The 17,389-nt window shown below is 41.0% G+C and overlaps 1 protein-coding gene across 1 annotated transcript in view; it reads right to left on the reverse strand.

Moving 5' to 3' along the window:
• Window positions 1–9,258: 9,258 nt before the first annotated feature.
• TM9SF2 (transmembrane 9 superfamily member 2) overlaps window positions 9,259–17,389 on the reverse strand; it is a 51,452-nt gene continuing 43,321 nt past the window's right edge. The window contains exons 14-17 of the mRNA XM_043477753.1: window positions 16,061–16,212; window positions 14,884–14,995; window positions 12,877–13,048; window positions 9,259–9,953 (exon numbers count right to left, since the gene is read on the reverse strand). Of these exons, the coding sequence (XP_043333688.1) occupies window positions 9,886–9,953; window positions 12,877–13,048; window positions 14,884–14,995; window positions 16,061–16,212 (504 nt within the window). The 3' untranslated portion in view covers window positions 9,259–9,885. The remainder of the gene's footprint in view (window positions 9,954–12,876; window positions 13,049–14,883; window positions 14,996–16,060; window positions 16,213–17,389) is intronic.

Consider the following 17,389-nt stretch of genomic DNA (forward strand, 5'->3'; position numbering starts at 1 on the left):
AGTCCCAGGTTGACTCTTAAAAAAAAAAATCTATCTAAGCTCTTACTGTAAAGCTGAACATATAAAAGGCACTCAAGTTGAATAAATGTTTCAAATATTGTTAAATGTCTATTCTGCTAAATCCTCTTTCTGCCCCATTGTGAGCTGTTATCTGCCTATGTCATAGAATGAGCGAGGAAGTATATTACTAAAGGAGCAGATTTTGGTTTTCCCAACTCGGAACCAAGGAAGCGGATGCGGAGCTTGAGGGCCAGCTGTGGGTGATCAGTTACCACATTCAGCACTTTCACAAGTGCATTAAATAAGACCAAGTGGCGAACTCTGAGAAGGAGAATGCTGGAACCACGGCAGAGGGTCTGTTCCCCCCCTCAGGCATCAAGTAACTGTGGGTCCCCAGGGATGTAGATGTCAGGCTTCCCAGGTGGTGCTAGTGGTAAAGAACCCGCCTGCCAGTGAAGGTAGACGTGAGAGGCGTGGGTTCGATCCCTGGGTCAGGAAGATCCCCTGGAGGAGGGCATGGCAACCCACTCCAGTATTCTTGCCTGGAGAATCCCACGGACAGAGGAGCTTCAGTCCATGCTGGCACACAGAGTCGGACACAACCGAAGCAACTTAGCATGCGCTTAGGACGCATGGAGGGATGTAGATGTGGCTCAAGTGGGTCTCAAGTGGCCTTGCAAGGAGGTCAACTGGTAGGATGAGTTTAGCTTGGCCCATGAGAGACAGGCTGGACCAGACCCCAAGTGAGGTCAGGATTGAGTGAGTTTCCTTCCCACCAAGTTGGGAAGGAACTCTCAGGGACTCCCTTACACATTGCAAAATAGGTATGCTAGGAAAATGGCCAAAGGTTTGGAAATGGGCAAACGAGATTATTAGTATCCTTCCAATAAAATGCTGGTCTGTTGTCCACCAGATCATTCAGGAGTACCAGATCCTATAAAGGTGTGTGCACCTCTGATTGCTTTTGATAAGACTAGTATTTAGTTTTGTACAGATAGAAGTAAACGTGTAGAAAATGGAGAGTCAGGCAAACATTCTGTCTCGAGCCATGCCAGTGAGTCCTGTTCATAGTAATGCAGAAGAATCTTATCCAGTGGAAAATATAAATCCCTGTAAGTCTAAATCTCATTTGACCTGGTTCTAACCTCTTACTCATTCTCTCATTGATTAATAAGTTAAATAAAATCTTTAACAAGCAAGAAGTGTAGGTCTGTCTGAGAGTCATGTTTTACCTTCCAGGATTTTATACTTTAACAGGTAAAGAGATAAATAGGAGTGAAGTGGGGGGCAGCGAGGATGCCTGGAGTCTCAAGGTTCAACACAGAGGTAGGTAACTATGCAGAAAATCGAGGCAGGGTTGGGGACAGATGAGGAAGTAATCTGCTGAAAGATGGCCGCCCTCCAGCATACCTGTCTGAAAGATATGCCAAGGAATATTGCTACCTCCCCTCTCTCCCCTTCCTATTAGCTGGTATGTTAGTTTTGTAGGTCTGCCATAACAGTGTATCATAAACTGGGTCGTTTAGAAAACATAGATTAATTCCCTACAGTGTTGAGGCCGTAAGCCCAAGCTCAAGGTATTGGCAGATTTGATATCTCCTGAGTCCTCGCTCCTTAGCTTGTAAATGACCATCTTCCCTCTGTGTGTGTCTGTGTTATCATCTCCTCTTCTTATAAGGACACCAATTATATTGGATTAGGGCCCACCCTAATGACCTCATTGAACTTGATTACCTCTTTAAAGCCCCTGTGTCCAAATACAGTCACATTCTGAGGCACTGGGCGTTAGGGCTTCAACATATGAATCTGGGGGGCGGGAAGGGGACAGGCACACAAGTCAGCCCTAAACACACCACTCTCATGCCCTGGAAGTTTTTAGTTTGCTGATTTGATGAAATTGGGTTTATGGAATAAGGTGCTCACTATGTATTGACATAGCCTCGAATCTGCTTAGTGGACACAAAACCACTCAAGACCAGATCCAAACTGCAGAAATCCCTGGGAGGAGACTGCACCAACTCATTGACTCAAATGCATCCCAGGGCAGGATTTTCTGGCTGCTTCCTGAGAAGAATGCATTCTCCCTGAGCAGGTGGTGGGGGTACACGGGATGCTGCCAGGGAAGGTGGTGACGGGAGCGGGAAGAGAGCTGGTTGTGAACTTTGTGATTTGGGGTAAATTAACTTACCTGGGCCTCGGTTTCCTCCTCTGTGAGAGGGAGGGGCTCTTTAGGCCCTTCCTACTCAAACCTGGGCCAGGAACCAGGAGCATTGCACCACCTGGAGCTGATGGGAAGTGCAGACTCTCTGGACCCATCCCAGGCCAGGTGCGTCTGAATCTGCATCTTAAGATCTCCAGGTGATTGACAGGCACGTGGAAGCTTGAGAGGCACTGACTTAAGTCTCGCTGGGTCTGGTGGTCACAGATGGAGATCATGGAGGCCATCATTATAAAACATGAAGCCCATCATTTCTCCCTTCCCTCGTTGCCCCTCCTCAGAGAGCAGGTTGGAGGAAAGACGCTCATCCCTGCTTCTAAGCTGCTGTGAATGTGTGTCCTGTCACCCCACTGAAAGCAGAAAATAGGGACTCAAACGCAAGTCCCTCACCCCACCCCCACCTTGCTAATAATCCTTGGCTAAGAGATCCAGGGGATGAGCAAAGACCCAACAGTTACTGGGTTAATTTGAGAACTTCCCCCATCTCCACTCTGCAATCCATTATAGAAAGGGAGAGATGAACTCAAAGATCAAGACCAGACAATCCAATTAGAAAATGGGCAACAGACATGAACAGACATTTTGCCAAGATGGCAACTAAGCACATGAAAAGATATCCAGTAATCAGTAGCCATAAGGAGAATACCGATTAAAACCACAATGCCAATATGTACCTATCAGAACATAAAAAATAGTGACGTCAACGAAGGCTGGTGAGAATGTGGAGAAGTGGATCTTTCCCATGTTCCCAGCGGGAATGTAAAATGGTGCACAGCTACTCTGTACAAGTTTGGCAGCTTCTTATAAAACTAATCATGGAACTACCATTTGACCTTGCGATTTCATTCTTGGGCATTTATCCCAGAGAAATGAGCTCATGTTATCACAAAAATCTGTATAAAAATGTTCAGAGAGGCTTTATTCATATTTGCTCCAAACTGGGAATGATCCCAATGTCCTTCAATGTGGGAAACAAACTCTGAACACCCATACTCTGGAATGTTGTCATCGATAAAAGATAGTGAACTGGTGCAGGATACAACTGGGATGAATCTCCAAAGACTGCTGGTGAGTGAAGAAAGCCAGTCCTAAAGATCACATACTGCTTGAGTCCATTTAAATGATATTCTTGAAGTGGTAGAATTCTAGAGATGGAGAGTGAATTAACGGTGGGAGGAGGCTAAAGGAGGTGGGGGTAGCTATGAAAGGGCAACCCGAGGGATCCTTGTGATAGAGATGTTCTGTATCTTCATGAATCAGTGTCAATGTCCTGATTTTGATATTGTGCGATGGTTTTGCAAGATGTCATTACTAGGGGACCTGGGCAAAAGGTAATCTGGGGTCATCTGTTTTGTTTCTTAAAGCTGCATATAGATTGACAATCCTCTCAAAAGAAGAGACAGAGAAAGAAAGGGAAAAAAAAAAAAAAACCTATTCCTGTCATTAAAAAAAAAAAAGCAAGTGAGCTGTGTCCCAGTCCTCCTTAGAGAAATGTGCTGGATGCTTTGCCAGTTGAGGAATTCTGGTGCTTCTGCTGGATGTGAAGGGGGAAGAGAGAAAGTCAGAGAAGGTAGAAAGGAGATGTTTTATTTATTCCCTAGAAAGGCCTATGTTTCTATGCGAAGTAGACAAGTGCTTGGAACATCTTCTTCAGGAAGTAACTGGTCACCAAAGCCCAGCTAAACCTCAGAACCTGCCAGAAATCCTAAGAAACTATAAAGTAGGTCTTCCGTGCCCTCATGGGCACTGCATGTCAAAAGCCCTGTTTGCCAGCAGGATGGGCCCTGGGGGACCCCAATCTGCAGCTTCCGGCTGTGAGAGAAGTCTGTCTGGGGTGTCGGTCCAGTCACATCCCACCAGGAGGCTCAGCCTGGCTCAGCCACTCTTGAATCAAAGCCCTGCGTGCATGCTTAATTGTGTCTGACTCTTTACAACTCCATGGACTGTAGTCCGCCAGGTTCCTCTGTCCATGGGATTCTCCAGGCAGGAATACTGGAGCAGGTAGCCACATCCTAGTCCATCAAGGCCCTGAGCAGGTTCTAGAACCTGGCTTTGACTGAAAAGTGAAAATGTTAGTCACTCAGTTGTGTCTGACTCTTTGCGACCCACGGACTGTAGCCCGCCAGGTTCCTCTGTCCATGGGATTCTCCAGGCAAGAATGCTGGAGTGGGTTGCCATTTTCTTCTCCAGGGGATCTTCCCGACCCAGGGATGGAACCCAGGTCTTCCACATTGCAGGCAGGTTCTTTACCGTCTGAGCCACTAGGGAAGCCTGGCCTTTGACTGAAGAGCTCATCGAATCCCATTTGAAGACGAGGGAGTCAGTGGCACAGCTCCTCTCTCCAAGGAAAGCCGGTTGCCTGGTCTGAGAGTTCCGGAACTTCCCTCCCCCTACATCCCTCAGCATCCTGCCCGCTTGCCTCTCCAAGTGCTTACAGGGTGCTCACAGACAGGTGGAACTTTGGCTTCCTGCCCTGCCCGATGTAGACAAGGACAAGGACAGGAAAGGCATGAACCAAGGACACCTTGAGCTGCCCTGCAGTTTACAGATCAAGTGGCAGGAGGGTGGGAGTCAGGCTCGGAAACTGAACAAGTCACCGTCCTTCCTTCAACTCCCACCTTTTGATTCAAGAACAGTTATCATTCAACTGCCACCTCCTATTCTGTATTTTGTTCATGTTTTCTGTTCACGAGAAAGCCAGTGGATCTGGGCTTCTCACCCAGCAGTCAACAAACACTTCTCGGTCAACCTCCAGTGGTTTCTACCTGCGTCCCATGCCTTGACTGGAGGGGACTGGGGCTTGCTTCCACCACCCAGTCAGCAGGTAAACCCTCTGCCTGCACCACCGGTCAGCTGCTTCTTAGCAGAAGCCTCTCCCTCTCCCAACAATGCTCACATGCTCTAGCAATTCCTCTCCTTCCTGTTTGGTCACACTAGGATTTTAAGAAAATGAATAATGCACTAGTCTTCATAATGCACATATAGAATATCTAAATGCTATAGAAAATCAGATAAAATTAGGATGAACATTGCAATGCCAAATCATTGGGTTTGTAACTAGAACACTGAGAAGATCAGAGGTAACTGTGGTTTAATATACGATGACATCCGTATCCAGCTCCCGTTGAGCCTTTTGTCACCTGCTGGGAGAACTTCACATTCACATACGTTGACTCACACTTGTTCAGTTGCGAAGTTGTGTCCAACTCTTTGTGACCCCACGGATTGCAGTATGCCAGGTCTGTCTGTCTGTCACCATCCCCCGGAGTTCGCCCAAGTTCATGCCCATAGATTCAGTGATGCCATCCAACCATCTCATTCTCTGCCGCTCTCTTGAAGAGTAAATATTTGAATCTAAGTGTCAGTCAGGTGGGATCAAATAGTGTTTACAGATTTTTCATGGTTCTGGAAGTAGGCTACATCTTCCAGTGAAAGAGGGCAGTTCACGGGCACTCAGGCGTGACGTCTCTCCTTGCTTTCCTGGGAGCACATTTCCCCACCAGCACCTTGGGCTTCGGTGGGTGGGGGTCTCCTCCTGGGACTATCCTGGTTGCCAGGGCACACACAGCAGGAGGTGCCTGGGGGATTGCCCGAACCCGGAGCCTGGGCCCCAAGTGTCTGAGGCTCCTGTGCGCCTGGGCTTGCAGCCATAGCCAAGCTGTGGACAGTGAGGGAGAACAAGGGGGCTCCCTTCACACCCGGAGGGGCTGCTCGGGAGCGTGAAGCCAGCCACCTCAGGGGAGCAACGACAAGGGTGCGGGGAAGGAATGGCTCCCCATTTGTTCACGCTGACCCTTGGATTTCTTGCCCCCAGGAATCAAAGCTCATTTCACTGTTACCCATACGGTTAAAAATGCCACTGCCTTGACAGAGATGTGAAAAAAAAAAAAAAACAACAAAGTTCACACCTGAGGCAGAAATAACACACATCGTGTCTTCTTCTGAAATTAAGCTTTCACAAGACTGGGTTGGGAGGGCACCCAGCTCCTGAGGCAAACAGTGTGTGTGTGTGTGTGTGTGTCTGTGTGCATGTGCATGCATGTGCGAGCATCAAGACAAACTGCCAAGTGCACATTTTAGCCAGGCACCAGGTTGTTTTTAAGTTGCTTTTCCAAAAATCAGTAACAAGGGGCCACAGCAGCTGAGGTCTTTTTTTGGGGGATTCCTTTAAACACTCATAAAATTGGCTTGTTTCAGAAGTCATTTTCTCTTAGGTACAGATTCGGTACCCAGGATGGGAGAGTTTTCTCCAAGGCACCCACGTGCTTCGGGGACCCACTCTGGTGCACAACCTCAACTCGTTACGAAACATCCTTTGTGAGCTGGGGTCTTTCATCAGATCGCTCGTCATCGTGTGGTCTCTGGGTAGTGAAGCTGTGGCAACTACCTCGCTATGGAGTAAGAATTTTCTCTTCAAGTTTTTCTCAGATTTCTTTCCCCAAACAAGTCCTAAGAGGTGGTTTATACCACCTTACAAATCTATTAAGTATCAATGAGGTGACTTTGTAACAGCAATGCTTTGTACTAATATATCAAACATATTCTGCCCAATAAAAATACAATCTCCACAGTAGCTTTCTTAAAACTCTCACAACCAACTCTGAAACGGAATACTCTTAATACTGTCAGTTAAATAGGAAATCAAAAAAGAGGTTTCAAGTCGGTACATTAAGAACAAAATTTCAATTTCTGGAAAGAAATGGTTAACCATGATTGTCTCCAGGCAAGAGAAGTCAGTAACTGGAGGTTGAAAGTAGACTTACTTCTCTCTATATTCTTATACATTTTGAATTGTTAACCATGTGTGTGGATTACCTATTCCAAAGAAAAATTTGAATGTCAAAATTAAATATTCAGAATCTAAATTGAAACTGTGAATACAGACTATCCCTGCTAAAGTGCTTTTTCTTAAATCTTCAAAATAAAGGGAAACACGCTCTGCTATTTAAAAAAGCCCTCCCTCCTGCATCCTCCGCCACACTTCCTTTGGTAGCTGCATGTAAGGCCTTCAAGGAGCAGAGTAAGCCTGTGTGGGAGTTAAAAACACATTCATTTCCCTCCCCACCCACCCCAGATTTGACAGAAGTGTGGCAAGGAGGGCCATCTGTTTTATTTGAATGAGAAATGACCCAGCATTCTGATTTCAATTAGCCTCTTTGTAGCTTTATGTTTGAGCTGGTTCCATGGGTAACAGTTCAAACTAAGTGCAGAGAGAAGCTGGCCAAGTTCTGCCAGTGCTGATTTGTTTTAACAACTGTCAATGAACAGAGAACAAGTGTGCAAGACAATGTGGCTGGATGCACATTAAAATGCAAAATTTCACAAGATCAAAACAGCACATTCTGGCATCTGAGAGCTAAACAAAACATTCAAACGGTGTCTTTCTATCATTGTACCAATTTAAATATTTAAAATCAGTATCACTTATCATTTAAATGCCTAGTTTTGATTAACAAATACGTGCCTTGGTGTTGTTCAGTCGCTCAGTGTCCGACTCTTTGCAATCCCATGGACTGCAGCACACCAGGCTTCCCTGTCCTTCACTATCTCCCAGAGTTTGCTCAAACTCATGTCCATTGAATCGATGATGCCATCCAACCGTCTCATCCTCTTTCACTCCCAAATACACACCTACCAAATGCAAAGTCCTGTTACCCTTGAGGCCTGAACCAAAGAAGCAGCAGTGGTTCCTGCCCTTGAAAGGCCTGTGATCTATTTGGAAGGATAAGCCTGCAAAGTTATACAATAATCTTGAGTAATATTAATATTTAGGACAGTAACAGAACTGTCAGACATCAGTATTGAACAAAGTAGCGTGAGTTCTGAGGATGGAAAGGGAATACTTTCGTCAAAGGCTTTATATTGGAAGGGATCTGCTCATTAGTGGTAGAACAGGGCTGAAACAATCCCATCTAACACTTGGGTCCCTTCCGCATCACCTCTACTCTCCTTTTCACACAAGCGTGCATGCACACACACACTCAAAAGCCCAATGAGGCATCACTGCATTGGTGCCAGTTCAAAGCCTCTCCTGTGGCTCCAAGGAAACCACTGCCTCCCAGGATGTGTTTGTCAAAAGACACCAGATTCCGGAGGCCCCATTCCACACAGGTTGACTGCCCAGTTCTTTGACAGCTTCATGTAACGGGTCTCAAGGAGGTCATATGAACCAGGGGGGCAGGGGAAGAGTCGTTTCTGATGGCAGCTGGTTTGCACAATCACACTTACTGAGTCGCGTTTTCCCATGGCACTCAGGGGTCCAATCCTTACTATCTGTTTCCTTGAAGTCCTGAGAGAAGAGTCTACGACCTTGGTTCTGCAGCTTCATCAGTTTCTCAACATGTCCCTCCTCAAGGGGTTGGCCAGTTCTCCAAAGCCACATCGTCCAGAGCAGAGGGGTCACGGTGGAGACAGCCACCAAGAGGGGACCCTGTGGCTGGGTCCTGGCTCAGCGGCAGTATCATGGGATGGATGCTGAGCGCCCAAGCTCCTTCCACCCCAGCTCTGCTGACAGGTGAATGTCCACAGTGCGGCTGATCCAGCCCCACCCGCTTAGCTTCCTGCTGTCCAGGAGACAGTCCCAGTCAACACGCTGCAACACAGTGATTTCTTAAGTTCAGGAAATCCAAATTAAGACAAATGTAATCATATGTTTGAAGAAGAGCTGCTAGTCATTGTTAATGTATAGATCATAAAAACTGATTTAAAAAAATAAAAAATACTGTATTTTGAAAAACAGGTAAAAAAAAATATGAAATCCTTAACGGCAATGCAGTAGGCTCATATTAACTACTATACTTACATAATTCATCTAGATATGCATGACTAAAATGTCTGTTACTGCCTAATAGTGAAAAGTTTAGTTTTGTTACAAAGACTGGGAAATTGGAATTTCATTTAGCTCAAAGCTCAGAAAGTATATTAGCGAAAATCAGTAGAATCTGATAAAACAGTATAAATCACTTAAAAACACCATTGGTAATTAGATCTGTATTTACAGAATCCCCATGAATATACAACAGGTAATGATGCACTGAAGATGTTTTTACAATATTTATTAAGATAACAAATTTATAAATTGAAAGACTCAGAGGCACATAGTTTAAAAGGCCAATACCATGGGAATAATGAAGTCAACACAGAAAAGAAGATATGAACAGTTACAACCAATACAAGATTTTTTTAAAAGCAGCATCCCCCCCACCCCAATACACATCATAGGAATCATCCTTCAAAATTACCATGATAAAAAGTTACTTCCTTCAAAGAAAAATAATTCTTTCCACCTACCGAGCCTAGAAAATCCTATTTACAATGAACTGTCCTGTATTTCATCAGTATTGTTTAATATGGCCTCTTCTATTCTGCCATGAGAAGTACTGAAAATTTTATAGCTATTATATTTACAAATGCACATAATATTTAAATTTTCTCTTCATTGAGAACAACTGAATATATACTTAATCAAATCACGATACAAATGTTTTAGTGTTGATAACACATTCTGCGGGGACTGGTGTACCGGGAGAGGTGTATTTAGAATCATGTTGTTTCTTAAGGATTACTAGGCCAATAAGTCTGGTAAAACTCAAGGTAGTCACAAAAACAGGTGTTTGTTGATGAAGAATTTAATTTATTTCTGTTTTAACTGGACACACTGGGCTTCTTCAGTCAACCTTCACCACACTGTATATTTTGGTAACAAACCAAAAGCATGCAAAGAAGCCAATTGTTCCTATAAAAGAAAAAACAAAAGTCAACCTCCTTTCAAAGGCAGCTTCATGATTTACATAAAAGTACAGGCTTAAAATGACTGGTTCCTTAAAAAAGCCATAAAACTATAAACCAAAACTATAAGCCATTACCAGGAATACACCAAAGACCCTAAACTTTTCTGAAAAATACAGAACTAATTCAAATCAAATTTCTTACAGAAATTGATTAAAAAAAACTTTTTATGCTATAAGATTATCTAAAGCTTTCTATAATATATTCTTTTTCTTATTACATGGAAAAGGCTAAAATTGGAAGAGAAAAAGGATGCCAATCTTACTTTCCTATTTAAAAATACTCTTATCACAAAATGGAAAATGCTATTAATTCAACATGTGATATGAACAGCTTAAAAATCAGAATATCAGATTCACAGAATTAAAAGGGAATATTTTCTAAGTACAGTTATTGGGAATGATCAGTTTTCCAAGATTATTATTACAAAATAACTCAGAAAGATTTTACTAAGTGTTAACGTGATATGATAAAGAATAATGACACACGCCCTCTGAGATGAGAGGTGGCACAGAACTGGAGGACACAGCAGCGCTGTCCTGAGCTGTGTGAATCATCTTTAGATGAGTCACCTGGAATCTCCACCCCATTTATCTCATTAAAGAGAGAGAATTTTATCTGCCCTCCCGGCCTCCACAGACTGTTACACAGAATAAACGAGTAGACTCATGAAAAGATACAGGCCTTGATTTTCAGGTATTTTTATCACTTTAGAGTCCAAAAAATTTGAATGCCAGACAGTTGATTAAAGTGAGGCTCTGAGGGATTATGGAACTGTTTAGAGCCTGTGACTAATAAGAAAGGCCAGGATTCAGATTTACTTCTTCTGATTTCAAGTGTAGCATCCTTTTAAACTGTACCATACTTACATGCAATAAATGTAAATTCAGAGACCCTGTTTTGCAAGAGAGTATGTACTAAATTATGAAACTGCCTACCACACTTTAGAATTGATGCATAGCATTTCCCCCAAGATTATTCCCTAAGAAATAGTCAATAGGTAGGGCTATAGAAGAATATAGAAGGGGATACACATGCCCCTTGTGGAAGTTTTATATTTAAAGTTCCAATGGTTTTCACCATTGTTTTAAGATTTTATAAGTCAAGAGACTATAGTTGGGACATTACCACAGAAGTTATGAATGTTATTATACCCATTCTTACATCATACATGTAACCAAGCACCTGCTCTGCACATGCCATGCACTATGTGCTTTTTCGAGGACACACAGATGTACCTTCTGGATATTCAAAGGGTCATTATTAAGGCATGAGAAGAGGTTGGGGTTAATTCCAGAAAAGTAAAGGAGAAAACATAAAATACACTGAAATAATTTTATGTGAAACAAGAACTTCAAGATAATAGAAGGCATTTCAAGATGAGAAAAAACATTTTATCATCATACCAGCAACTCCAAGAAAGTTGTGTACTTTGTTCTTCAAGTACTTCTAGTATTTTATTTGTTCTTAATACTAAATGGGTACAGTGTACATACTAAAAGTGGCATCTTTCCTAATGTGGCAGAATAGTAATTATTGTTTTGTAAAATAGATAGACAAAAAAACGGTGTCAGTGCAGAGTCCTGAAATAAATGTGGGTATTCCCACTTTAGAAAAATGCTAGACACTGAAAGGGCTCAGCATTCCCATGCAGAGACCCTTTCCCACAAACTGAAATACACTAAAAGTCACTGGCTTCATTGGTTGATTTAAATTTGATGTGGCTCCAGAATTTAGATTAGAAAATTTGTTTTATTCAAAATAAATAAAAATGCTTTAAAAGTCAAGAACAATAAAGTTGAGGTGATGGTTGAATGATCATGATAACATGTGCCTGGAAAAACAAGACATTCACCTAGACCATGATTTTTTGTGTGTAACAAGGAATAAACTGTATATGTATTCACAGACACGGATACAGATGCCCCCAAACAGTAATCCTCGTTTCATAGGCTATGACTGTTTCACAGATCATTTATGGAGCATAAATGATCACACCTACACCACTATGTCTGACCAATGAATGACCTGATGTACAGAATTGATCTAAGTGCCTGAATCCTGTTATATACACTGATATAACAACAGGGGCACTTCAAAACTCTACCTAATTCTCTTAAATGCTAACAGATGAGTAGAAAGTAGAAAAGTTAATTTTTTAACAAGTTTCTTTTTCTTTTTGACTCCTATACTTCCTCACATAGCATGCAACACAATCTTAAGATAAAAGAAATTGTCCCTCCATTTGTTATTCTGGCTTAAGCATCCCCAAGCACCCAAGCACTGAGATACAGAGAACCTTCCTAGGTCGACAGAGAAGGTGTACATATATAAATACCAATGTAAAGCACGCTTTATCCCACTAGGTAAATGGGTTTGGAAGTGGAGATATAAACCTGCAGTTTAAAACTTTCAGAATAAGAGATGTCCTATGCTCATCTTTTCTTGGTATCATTTATTCTCAATCTCATCTTAAATTTCTAACCTCCAATTTCTACTTACTCCTCAATTTAGGTAGCTAGAGCTTTTTACTCTATTTCTGAAATGAGCAGAAGCAAGACTGTTCCATTAAGAGATGAACAGGCGGAAGCCTTGAGATGTTCTGCGCAAGGCGCCCCTGTACTTTCAACACAACAATGGTCCCTGGTGGTCTTCTTCCCCTACGTCCTGTCTTCTCACCTTTGCTTGACTGGCACTCACCTCACCCTCACAGGGGGGCAGACCAAACTATGCTTAGTTGCACTGAGAACTAAAAATAGGAGCAACAAGTAGTAGAAGCCTTCATGGGTTTTACAAAAGCAAAATAATTATAAATAATAAATAATTATAAATAATGTTATTAACTAAAAATAAATCATTCTAAATCTTACCTGTAAAAAGAAAGAAGATCAAAACCATTATCATGGTATACCCGAAGTACAGGATCGTACTTGCGGTCCCTGTGATTTGCAGTTTTGAGAAGAAGTAATGTATTGCATATATTAAGAAATACACTGCAGTAAAGCCACTGGTGAGGAATGAACGCCACTGCCAATGATAATCCTGGGTAGAAGAGAAAAAAATTCAGGATCAAGAATTACTTTCCAATTAAAAGGTAATGCAGCTGAAGAAAGTTAATATAGAGAACATAGCTAAATGGAATAGCCCCCCAAACCCAGTTTTTGCTATTGATTCCAGTCCCTTTTCATACTGAAGTTTGCCAATTTCACTAAAGGTGCTGAGAAGCACCTTCTATCTTTGATGGAGCTACTTAAAAGATTGGCTAAAAACATGTAGAAAAATCTTAAATGGTTTATGAATAATTAAGCATTAGGCTGTATTTTAAAATGTATGATTCCCTAAAAGAAAAGAAATATACAAAAACTTTCGTGACAAACATATTATTAAGAAAGTGAGAAGACAAACTACAGAATGGGAGAAAATATTTACAAATCATAATCTGATAAAGGTTAGTATCCAGAATATAAAAAGAACTCTTACAATTAAACAAAATTATAAACCATCTAACTTATAAATGAGCAAAGGAATTCGACATTTCTCCAAACAAGATACACAAGAAAATATGCTCATCATCATTAGTCATTGGGAAAATGAAAATCAAAACCACAATGAGACACCACTTCACACCCACTATGGTAGCTATAACTTAAAAAACCAGAAAATACCAGGTAACTGGCAAGGATGTGGAGAAACTGGAACCTTTGTGCATTGCTAGTAGGAATATAAAATGGTGCAGCCACTGTGGAAAAGTTTGATGGTTCCCCAAAAAGTTAAACAAAAAGTAACTATATGACGCGGCAATACCACTCTGACATATATACCCCAAAGAACTGCAAACAGGCACCCAAATGAGTACTTGTACATGGATGTTCATAGCAGCACTATTCACAATAGCCAAAGGGTGGAAACAAACCTAATGTCCATCAATGAATGAATGTATAAACAAACTGGAGTGTAACTACATGATGGAAAACTACTCAGCTATAAAAAGGAACGAAGCACTGACACATGCTATAGTGAGATGAACCTTAAAACACTGCCAGCTGAAGGAAGCCAGACACAAAAGGGCACACATATTGTGCACTTCCATTTATATGAAATTTCCAGAACAGACAAATCTGCAGAGACAGAAGCAGACTGGTGCTGCCAGGGTCTGAAGGGGAGAGAGAACAGGAAGCAACTGCTTAGTGGGTACAGGATTTTCTTTAGGGGTGAGGAAACTATTCTGAGACGGAGACAGTGATTACCCAATACTGTGTATGTAGTAAGTGCCCCTGAATTGTTCGCTTTGTAATGGTTGATTTCATGTTATGTGAACTTCAATTTTCTAAAAAAGCATATCAAATTTAAGTTAAGATTTTATCTCCTAAAAAAAAAAAGATTTTATCTCCTGTATAGAAAACAACTATAAAATAATGATTTAACACAATCTAAATCTTTTAAAAGTCACCCAAGGACATCATCATTTTGTCTTGCTGCCAAGTATATAACTCACTGAAACAAAATCTCTGATATGTTTTAATAAATTTTTCCACGTAAAATGTTTGCTCTCACTAAATTTTCAGTCTGTAAGTGTCTGTATCACAGTAAGAATAGTAATTTTAAAGTCCAACAGTTTTTTAAAAATTCAGCATAATATGCTATTCTTAGGAAATTAACATTTTAAAAGTTAAGTTCTAAATAAATAATAAATATACTGCACTGGGAAACTATCTTAACTGAGTCTTAAAGACGGCTGCATTTGATTTAGGAATATAGGTCAATTTCTACCTTAATAACACATATTTACTTCAATTAATAGTATTCACGGTTACCTTATGCCAAAATTATAAATACTGTTAGCAAATTAACATTAAGCGAATATTGCTAATCCATACCTCTGCACATAGGTGGAAATAGCAAAGAAGTATAGTTGCTTCGGAACAGGTAATAACCAAAATGATAAACACCAGGAACAGGAAGCCAAACATGTAATACATCTGGTGTGACCTACAATCAAACAAGTCAAGAGGAATCGATCAACAGCTTCTTTTTGACACAGTAAATGACACATTCCTTTTTTTTTGAACTGAAAATGTTTGCTTTTTCTCCCGTCTAATCGACGACAAATTCTCACAGGTTTAGACGGTGATGTATGCGGCAGGGCAGGGCAGGGCAGGACACAATAATGGGCTGAACTGTCTTCCTGTTCCAGGAGGACTTGAAACTCTTATTTATTCAAATATGCTTAGTCTGTCTGTCTACTGATGAGTCAGAAAAAATTTGACACTCCCCCTTCCCCCCGCCAAAATTAATGTAAAGACAGAGCCAAACTAAGAAAAGGTTATATTGGGTACAGACTGTTTCTTATCATATATGATAGCATCAGCTGAATTTGGAAAACACTATAACAAACAGGAAGGAAAGACAGGCTCTAATAACTAAAAACATTCAAATTTAGTTCTCACAATGCTACCTGGAACCCTGATACTTTCTGTAGCATATGTCAATGTGATCAAATAAAGATCACAACATACTGTAGTGTATGAGCGGCTCAAAATTACCACGGTGCATTTTTCTACTTGAACAAGAAACCAGAGAATGAAGGGGTCTTGGGATAAGAAACGACTTTGAAGGTTGCCTAGTTCAACAATGCTTGCCTGAATCCCCTCCCATCAAGAGCTCAAAGACACTCCTCTGAAGCAGTACAGATTAGTTATTAAAACACAGCACTGGAGAGATTTAGGTGAATTTTCTGTCACATGGTAGCTGGGTGACACAGGCAAATTACTTAACCTTCAAAATCTCATTTTCATCTCTGTAAAATGGGATAATATCCGCCTCATAGAGCTATAAGAATTAAGTAATAAATAATAAGCCCTTGACTAATAATAATTCTTATCACAATTCTTCTAACACTGAAAAGATAAAACAACTTTTTATCTCTTAAGATCTCTGATTACTGGAGAACAGCTGACATTTAAAGGTATAAACAGTAAGCCGTATAAACAAAAAGAGAAAGCTAGCAATACATACAATGGGAATGAGAACAAGAGGACTTGGTGCCCAGCTTACCAAATACTATTCAGGATGAAGAAAAGCTGTATAAAGATGCACCCGAAGGGCAAAATCCCTCCCATGATAATACCAGGTAATGGCTTTGTGTAGAAAGACTGTTCAGGAATCTGACGTGGAATCTGATTGGTTCGAACTGGGTGTTCAATGGCCTTCAGTAAAAAAAAAAAAGAAAGAGAAAGGGTTAATAATTATTTATCTATTTAAGAAATTCTTCTCTGTACTAGATTATTTGTCAGCTTTTTCTCAGCATCCATGCTGACACTAACAGCAATACAAGTCTACCTAGGTCATCAGAGTGAAACTTGTATTTAGAAGCCCCAAACCAGATACCACCAGGTACAATAGTCAGTCTGTCTACTGGAACAAGCCACCACCATTTCCAGCAGTGATCCAATGACTAATGGCTTTAAACTAAGAAACACACAGGAGGAAACAATATAGGACTCAGAAAATAGCAGTTAATACAAAGGTAGAGTTAAGCTTCTCCTTTTAGTTATATATTTACTGTAAGAAATCGGCTGGCCAGAGATAAATCCACGTACCTATGGACACCTTATCTTCGACAAAGGAGGCAAGAATATACAATGGAAAAAAGACAACCTCTTTAACAAGTGGTGCTGGGAAAACTGGTCAACCACTTGTAAAAGAATGAAACGAGAACACTTTCTAACATCATACACAAAAATAAACTCAAAATGGATTAAAGATCTAAATGTAAGACCAGAAACTACAAAACTCCTAGAGGGGAACATAGGCAAAACACTCTCCGACATATCACAGCAGGATCCTCTATGACCCACCTCCCAGAATATTGGAAATAAAAGCAAAAATAAACAAATGGGACCTAATGAAACTTAAAAGCTTTTGCACAACAAAGGAAACTATAAGCAAGGTGAAAAGACAGCCCTTCAGATTGGGAGAAAATATAGCAAATGAAGAAACAGACAAAGGATTAATCTCAAAAATATACAAGCAACTCCTGCAGCTCAATTTCCAGAAAAATAAATGACCCAATCAAAAAATGGGCCAAAGACTAAACAGACATTTCTCCAAAGAAGACATACAGATGGCTGACAAACACATGAAAAATGCTCAACATCACTCATTATCAGAGAAATGCAAATCAAAACCACAATGAGGTACCATTACACGCCAGTCAGAATGGCTGCTATCCAAAAGTCTACAAGCAATAAATGCTGGAGAGGGTGTGGAGAAAAGGGAACCCTCTTACACTGTTGGTGGGAATGCAAACTAGTACAGCCACTATGGAGAACAGTGTGGAGATTTCTTAAAAAACTGGAAATAGAACTGCCATATGACCCAGCA

The sequence above is a fragment of the Cervus canadensis genome, chromosome 9 (assembly GCF_019320065.1).
Source record: "Cervus canadensis isolate Bull #8, Minnesota chromosome 9, ASM1932006v1, whole genome shotgun sequence".
Classification (NCBI taxonomy): Eukaryota; Metazoa; Chordata; class Mammalia; order Artiodactyla; family Cervidae; genus Cervus; species Cervus canadensis.